This window comes from Chelmon rostratus, chromosome 12 (genome assembly GCF_017976325.1).
Source record: "Chelmon rostratus isolate fCheRos1 chromosome 12, fCheRos1.pri, whole genome shotgun sequence".
Lineage (NCBI taxonomy): Eukaryota > Metazoa > Chordata > Actinopteri > Chaetodontiformes > Chaetodontidae > Chelmon > Chelmon rostratus.
Window position 1 is genome coordinate 14,167,606 of NC_055669.1, and position 8,601 is coordinate 14,176,206.

The 8,601-nt window shown below is 44.3% G+C and overlaps 1 protein-coding gene across 1 annotated transcript; it reads right to left on the reverse strand.

Moving 5' to 3' along the window:
• Positions 1-415: 415 nt before the first annotated feature.
• Positions 416-5,803, reverse strand: snorc (secondary ossification center associated regulator of chondrocyte maturation). Its single transcript, XM_041949893.1, has 3 exons — positions 5,624-5,803; positions 1,263-1,430; positions 416-1,162 (listed from the first exon to the last, which is right to left on the reverse strand). Exons 1-3 carry the CDS (start codon positions 5,697-5,699, stop codon positions 1,053-1,055), a joined length of 354 nt encoding a protein of 117 aa, XP_041805827.1. The 5' UTR covers positions 5,700-5,803; the 3' UTR covers positions 416-1,052.
• Positions 5,804-8,601: the final 2,798 nt, after the last annotated feature.

Consider the following 8,601-nt stretch of genomic DNA (forward strand, 5'->3'; position numbering starts at 1 on the left):
TGTGGTTTGTTGTTATGAAAAATTCCAAACAGAAAAATTAATGTTGCTGCATGTTGTTATCGTTTGTGAAACATGCCTTGTTTATTTTCTATTCTATTTTTTATCAAAAGAATCCTGGCGCTATATAGTGTATTTCATACAATAAACTCCCTTATAATTGAGCAAAAAAAGCAAAAAAAAACAAAAAAAACCCCAACAACCCATAAATATCACTGTGTTGACTGTGTTGACTCAGAGGTCATGTGTTTAAAAAAACCCACACGGCAGTCACAGACATCTGGCATGTGATTTATTGTATTTATTTATTCGACTTCAATCTCGACCAAAATAACCGGGCAGTGACATCACCGTGGCAGCGTCCAGCTGAGGACAAAAAAATCGGACTAAAATAACCCCCCCACCTCCCGCAGCCCCCCGCAAATAAAACAGCAACACAAAAACTACAAACACTCACTTGAGTGCAAACACACATTCGTCCACGCTCTAACTTCATATTTGCTCTGCAGGTACAACAAACAGCCCCAGCGACCCTGTTTACATTCATCGAGGACGCCTTTTTAAAATACTGTCTTCTTATTTTGACTCTACAAATGTTTGTGAATGGCGCAACACAAACTTCAAAACTTGTACATGGGCGACACCGAGGGAGTTTTGTAGAACCTATTTTTGGCACAAGTTAAAATCACAGTGAGAGACCTCAGGTGCAGGCGCATAAATCTCAAATATCGTTCCCGAACAACGTTAAAATGACACGGACGTGCTGCGGTTTCCACTGGAAGAGCCAGCCAGTTTCCAACATGACGCCTCAAGCAACAGGCGGACAGGATGAGCAACAATTAGCGCGATTACAGGAGGAAAGAGTCAGTGGAGGGACCCGCCACAGTGTCTCTGCATCTACAGCGAAGCAAAAGGTACAAAGTCAAAGAAAGACGGGGAGCGATTCGAGGGGTATAAGAGGCAAAAGAGAAACGCTGACACACTCATGGCGTAAAAAACAACACACACACAAAAACGCACGCACGCATACACAGGCAAAATGGGATGCATTCGCTCTAGGAGGCGGTGAACTTCCTGAGCGTGATGACGATGAGGGCGAGGAGGACAGACGCTCCCAGGAAGACTGCTATGACAATGGCTGTGATGGCGCCTGGCCCCAGCACCCCTGCGCACACACACACACACAGAAGAAGATGCAGTCTTAATCGTTTGAACACACAAGATCGAAACAAATTTGGTGGCTCTGAACGCTTGATCACTCTTACCTTCCTCCTCGTCCATGGCCTGGGAGTGCGTGGTGTCCTCGTAGTCGAAGGTGAAGGGCTGCTCCGTCATGTCCTGGAAAGGGTCTTTGGTGGTGACGTCACTGGGGGGCTCTCCGGACATGGTGTCCTGGTTGTCCCTGGTCGTCGAGGCAGGGTCTGCGACCGTCTCTGCAGGCCGAGAAAAAAAAAGTCACTCATAATCCCTGATGGTGCCGAAGGCCGCCTGCTGCGCGGTAATGATTTACAGCACTCGTTTCACTGACGAGGCTCCGGGCTCTGCTCATGGTCCTGTTTGACTTCTCTCTGGACGCCGAGGCCTCAGGTACGCAGGGCGGCAAACGTGGCCCCGTCTGTAACGACTGCAACAGCCTCTCTCTGTCTCGCCAGGTAAACGGCTCAGGCCAGGGCATAAGGATGTCTTTGTAGGGGATGAACATTTTGTCCGTTTGAGCTGCAGGCAGGCCTCTCCACACGCTTCTCTTTAGACCAAGGGTTCAACCAAGCCCGTCTAAAAACCTCCATCAGCCAAGTTTTGGTTCATTATTACAGTGGAGGAGTGAATATTCTATGCTTGTGGGAGAGGCGGTGATGTGCTGTCTCATCCTCTCCCAATCAATGGTCTGTTCTCTTTCCATCCCAAATTGTCCTCTGACATTCCTCCCATCTGAGCACGAAGTTGCCCTGAGACTTTTCACACCTCTGCAGCAGCCAGAGAGGCAAAGTCTCTTTCCAGCCCACATTTCTGCTTCCTAACACGACTTTTCAGAGCCTCCGGAAAGGCCCGACTGCAGCTAAGCCACCAATACGACTCTGTGACCGTGGCTGCTGCCTTTTTGGCGGTAACTGAGTGGCTTTTCTTTTGAAATCCAAAGGAAAAAGAGGAAAATTTTATCTCCATCGCCCCCTGACAAAACAAACTCTTCACACACAAGCCCACCCACTCACTGATTCACTTATCCTATCCTTAACTCCGCACATACCAACAAAACCGTAATCCAAACATATTTACAGTCATCTTATTTAACGCTACGTATTTACTTTGTAGCCCCCGACGCCCTCAGTGAACTCCTTCACCCTGTTTTACATCTTTTCTCTGCATCATTGTCAGAGACATAGGATACAATCCCAGGTCTTCAACGTCAGCATGTTAGCTGCAGTGTCCTGTAAATTCCGATATGCACTTCTGATGTGAGTATTTTGATGCTGCTGTGTTGACTCTGAGTCGTGTGGAACTTCCTGTCCTGTAGCTGGCTGGAGGTTGGAGGCCCGGGCCTCCGGCCAGCTTAGCCATCAATGAGGCCTTCAGCCGAGGGCACAAAAGGCAGCTTGTGCGGTCACGGAGGGCGGCGAGCTGCAACCAGTAACAACCGGCCAGGCCCAAAGCAGGCACTGACTGGGTACTGGATGTCAAACAAACTTGTTTATTAAATAGCCCGTGTGTGTAAAAGGCTGTGCCTTCTGGACAGCTTGATTTAATAAGAAGGCAAAAAATAATAACGTGATGTTTTCCGTTGGTGTTTGTTTCCACAAGGAGGGGTTTACTCGAGCTAGAAATTTCTGTTTAATGGAATTAACATAACTGAAGCCTCGAGGAAAAACTCCTCTGCTGACAGCGGAGGTTCCCAACGTTTGTTGTGTGATGGAGGCTAACCCCTAAACCCCAGATAAGCCCAAGTACCCCTTCATCAACGCCATCAGTCCTATTTGCTCATTTTAGCTAACTATTTCAAGTCTTTATTCATGAATTTTAACTAATTGTTCCAACTGTTTATACTTTACTTTTAGCTATTTTAACAGTTTCCATTACTTTTAGCTAACTATTTCAACTGTTCATCATTACTTCTAGCTATTTTAGCTGTTTATCCATTACTATTAGCTAACTGTTTTGACTGCTCGTCCATCACTTTTAACTAATTATCTCAACTAGTTATTTTGCCTATGCTTTTAGCCAACTATTTCAACTATTTATGCATTACATTTAGCCAGGAATTACAACTGTTTGTCCATTATCTTTAGCTAACTATGTCTGCAATCTATTCATTACTTTTCGTGAACTATTCCAACTGTTTGTCCATTTCTTTGAGCTAATTAGTTCAACTGTTTATTCATTACTTTTAGCTTACTATTTCAACTTGTCCTTCTCTAGCTACTTTTTATCCACGCTCAACTGCAATCTAACGATATGTTGAAACTGACTCAGGTGTGGTAGTTTGGTTATTGTGAATTTACTAAACATTAGAAACACACCAAATTTATAATCCTATTTGGTTGTTTGAATTCCTCTTTCTCATGTTTTTTAGTTGAGGTTGAATTCATTAGTTTTAATTAGTTTAGCTGCTAGCTACAGAAGTACCCCTTTGAGTACAAGTAGGCTACCGCTAGTCGGGAATCACTGCACCGAGTTGCACTTTTTAAAGACATGATCAGGGACCCTCCTTCTCTTTACACAAGTCCAGACTCATAAAAGCCTGGCAGAGAGCAGGGAAGGCTGATTTCAGACACTAAAAACACAGAAGGCCATTTGTTGGTACCTCAGGCCTCTTCGGTCAGGATTTCACACCAGCCAGAGAGATGACAAAGCGCGCAGACGGGCGTGTGTGAAAAGCAACCGGGCCAAGCAACGAAACTGCCAGCGACGCAGCCCAAACACGACATCGGTGGTGTCGTGTGTCCTTGCTTCACCCTCTTTAACTTCCACAGGTGGTGGCCGCATATGTTCCACAGTAAAATATTTGACATTACTCTGAAACGAGGAGAGTAGGAATGGGGTTATGTTGCTAGAACTGGTCTCCGTGCCCAGCTACAACACTAATGATGAAGTCTTCTCGCCGCTGTAGGAAAAGGGACAGCTGCGTCTTTCACGATTTAGCAAGTCAGAAATTTTGAGGAAGTTCAAGGAGAGATTGAGTGAGTAATTATCACACTGTGTTGCTTAAACTTCTTATTTCACAGTTTGTTTCCCATGCTGAGTCAACCGTTGGGGCTGCCTGTCACGCTGTTTCAGTCACTGGGCTGGTTGGCGTTGTGGTCGAGACTGGTGGCACTAGCTGAAAACATCGCATACTGTCCATGACAACCACACGCTCACAACGGAGAGATAGTAAGCAGCTGCAAAGTGGAGACTCAGTGTGCAGCCATGCAGAAAACAGCTGTCCTCAATAACATTTGTCTTGTCAGTGTTTAAACCTCCTCTGAGGTGCATGAGTGTTGCGAGGCATTAAAATTATGCTTCCACCTTAAAATCCTATAGTCCAGATCAAGAGGAGGCTGTGACATATTGTTAGAAAGCAGCTCAATAGTAGGAACCCTGACTGTTTTTTTTTTTTTACAATCCCAGTAGGTTTTGTGTCCCATGTAAAAGGTGACAGATGGTTTTTTTTCTCCGCAGGAAAGTGAGGACATTGTCGGCTTGCTATATCCCCATCGTCCCATTGCCCCCATGACCTCTACTGTGACCTCGGGGCCTGAGAGCTGCCCTGCTATGTGTCCAGAGCTTGTTTCAAGTTGGCTTGCAAGTAAAAGAGGAACAAAGAACACAGACCTAAATGAAAGTGAAAGAAAGACCAGTGACTGTGCTAAAGTGTCAAATTTTCCCATGTCGGAAAATGTCCACAGATGTAGACAGCGTCATTGAATCTGTACCTGCTCCAACTTTTCCCTACATGCATGAAATAACCTCCACACCTGTGGTCGTTTCCACTCAAACGACACAGAATCGCTTCAGCTTCAGAGCTCGAGGGCTGCAGGTATTCAGTTTCATGTGAACATCAGGCATCATGAAAGCAACTGAGTCATCCTGTTTGTCAAAGAGCAGCTTTCACAGCTCTCAGAGCCTCAACAACTGCATCATTTACATCAGGCTGCACACTCACACATACTGACCTGTGAATGTGTGTGTGTGTGTGTGGAAAAGAGGGGTAAAATGACACGTATGCACACATCTTTGATTTAATACCTACAGAGGACCAAACATTAGCCCATGAATCACATACAAGGTAAGCAAACAACTATTAATGCAAAAAAATATAAAACCTCATATCCAACCAGGTAGCAAAAAAAGCATGTGTGCAAAAAGAGATCTGGAATGATTTTGAATTATCCATCCATCCATCCAATTTTTCTATAACAAGAGGCATCATATATAATATAAATATTATATAATTGGCTGTAACCTTATTTTTCCTCACATCACAGGAAGCCAGACAGCCAGATGTTGTTTTCTGTAAAAATCAAACTTTATCATCTCTACCATAATTAGTTGCAGCACACAGCGGCAAGGTTGCACACTTCACTTCTGTGGATTTCATCCAATCCACAGAAATGAACTGAAAAACATCAATCACACTCAAGAGGAGATTTACCTGTGTGTACAAAGGCTACCATGAGGCCAAGGAGCACCAGGAGGAGGAATCTGCAGATACTGCTGCTGTGGACCATGGCGGCTGTGAAGGATGAGCGTCAGACTGTGCGAAGCGTCTCTAAAACTCCTCGAGTGGCAACGTCAAATGAGTAACTGACCCCGGGAGAGGAGCAGGAGGAGAGTGCAGGAGGGAGCAAGGTAGGCGACTGAGGGGGTGAGAGCAGGGGTGGGACTAGGTGTGCACAGGACTGTCTGGACAGTGTGGACTTTGTGAGCACATCATCGCAGGGGCACACCCACTCCAAACTCCTCCGGCCACATAGCCGGCTGTGAGGGGTAAACATTCGAGGGCCGCTGACCTTGGCCGGGTCACATCATGAGGGTCTCTGCCGGACATTTATTATGCCTTTACTCTTAAAGGAAATGTCTGACAGCAAAGAAATCTAAAGATGGAAGGAGAGGAGGGAGTATTAAGATGTAAAAGTATGAATATCTCCATGTAAAAATAATCCAAAAATCCTGCCTTCTGAAGTAGAATGACCTGTTATATTCAATTACTGGATCATTGTTACTGATACATCAGTACATAAACAGCATTTTAAAGGGATACTCCAGCAATTTAGCATGGCACTTTCTAAAACAGGCATGGGCAAACTACGGCCCGAGGGCCATATGCGGCCCGTTACAAAATTTAATCCGGCCCGCCGAACTTGAACAAATTATATCAATAAACCTTGTTAATGTTTTATTTTCCCTGCAATTCTGGCTTTTTCCCAATAGATGGCGCACTCTAGATACATTGAGCTTTGTTGAGGTGAAGCGTATTACTCCACGTTTGCGCTTTACTCTTCGACCCTCAGCCCTTCTGTAAAGATGAGCGGAGCTAAGAATGTCCAGTTTTTAATAAGGAGTGGACAACTAAATATTTTTGACTGAACACCGATCAGGCGGTGTTTAAAGACGATGATACAGCAAGAAAACTGACTCCAGACTTTGATGCGCTGGATAAAAAGGGAGACCAACAACACTGTTCCCACTGAAATTAAAAGTACGTTTCTCCGTTGTGTTATGTAAAAAATGCATTTGAAACTAATTTGTTCTGTCTGTTAAGGGATGCACATATGTGGTGCTCAGGTGCACGTACGTTCTCAAAACCAAGTGCGCAAATGCAGCGCGATCAAATATAACGCGCTCCACATACTGGCGCGTTGTCACTGTTCCGTCCTCGCGCTGCTCGTTTTTGAGTTTTGGCATTAGGGATGATTGAATAGAAGGAGAGGACAAGTAGACCTGCATCTCCTACCGTTTTTTAAATGAAGACAGTCAGGAGGAGACTGATGATGATAATATCCTTAAGGATAACACAACTTTCAGTGCTTTAAAATAATAAAAAGAGTCATTTCAATAAATAGCTCAGTTCTGTGGGACTTCAAAGACAGATATTTAGTTGTAATGCTTTTGTTCATTTTCAATTGAAATTAAAGCACATGTGTTCTACATATCTCATGATATTTTATTTTCTCTTATGAGGTGGATTACCAAAACACTCCATCCATCTGCTCCTGGTCCGGCCGCCCAGTCAAATTTTAGAACCCTTTGTGGCCCACAAGTGAAAAAGTTTGCCCACCCCTGTTCTAAAAGATGGAGGACTCGCAAAAGACGGATTAAGAGTGGCCACAATCAAAGTTGTGGGTGCTGTGATTTCCTGGTTTTAATTCCCTGTGTGGGTCCTACACTTCCCATAACGCAACTAGCCTGGTGGTCACACTGGATTGGCATGGTGTTCCACTTCATTCATTCATTCAGCCTGGCATTGTTTTCATGTTTCTTGTTGGGAGTCCTTTTGTTTTACTCTAAGATGTCAGCAGCAAGTGGCGTATCCATCCCACAGACGTCTCTTTCAGTCGACCAGGAAGTTGCTTGGAACGGTTTTCACTGTGATTAAAGAAATATGCCAGTTTAAGAGTTGTTGTTTCTGTAAGGCAACTTACAACACCCACACTCGTCGGTATCTTTCTGTTGCTATTTTTCACGGATGTAGCTACCTCTACGTAGGACGATGATGTCCTCGTTCTAAATCCTGTCAGCTAAGCCTAATTGGCCGATTGTTTCTCTAGCTGAGAGAAACAGCTGTAAATGGGCACGATGTCAGACCTACATAAGTCGCTGAACAAATCTCAGATGTGAGTGGTGACTCAGATATCTGGAGCCAGGCTATAACGCAACCAGGGTTTTTTTTTTTTTCATTACATCGTCATCTTCAATCCCACATCATCAGGTTTATATTGTCAGAGTGACTAATATCCTCCTGAGCAACGGCAGACATTACTGTTTTGAAGTGTCACGCTCCATCATTAGTAAACCGACCCTTGCATGAAACCAGAGGAAGGCCTGATCAGTTTTGAGGGTCAGATTTTTTTCCCCAGTGGAGTAAATAACACATTTACCTATGTAAAGAATAAAAAAAACAACAAAATTAATGTTGTCAGCTCTTCAGTACAGTACATTAGTAGTTACTGTACTGACTTTAACAGGAGAGGAACAGGAACTATTTGATATGTTGATCTGAGAATCAAGATAACAAAGTCATGTCAGCTATAATGCAGCCAGCTTGACAAAATAAGGGTTTGCTGTATCACTGACGGGTCTTTTCGGCAGAGCGTCATTTTTGTCCATGACCATGTCTTTTGGGTAGCCTCCACACGTCTGTGGAGGCCTTTCAAAAAGGTTTGCGGTTCAGTATGGGGACAGTCTGTGTGCGTGCTTGGAGATCTGCTTTTGCTTTTGATTAGACAGAATTTGTCAGTTTCACTTCCTCTTTGTAGATTTAAGAGAGGATGAGCTTTTACTTCCTGAAAAGTGGTCAGTCGTGCTTTCTGAGAGGGTGCACATAAAAGTTTGTTAGTTTCTTATTAGATCAGTCTCACCTCCTACAAAGCATTAAGTCAGCAGTACACAAGTAGCAGACTACCAGGGAAA

Coding starts and splice junctions, on each gene's coding strand:
- snorc (XM_041949893.1), bottom strand. CDS start 5,699: ATGGTCCACAGCAGCAGTATCTGCAGATTCCTCCTCCTGGTGCTCCTT. Junction 1,431..5,623: donor GGTAGCCTTTGTACACACAG/GTAAATCTCCTC, acceptor CTCGGCCTGCAG/AGACGGTCGCAGACCCTGCC. Junction 1,163..1,262: donor GGCCATGGACGAGGAGGAAG/GTAAGAGTGATC, acceptor GTGTGTGCGCAG/GGGTGCTGGGGCCAGGCGCC.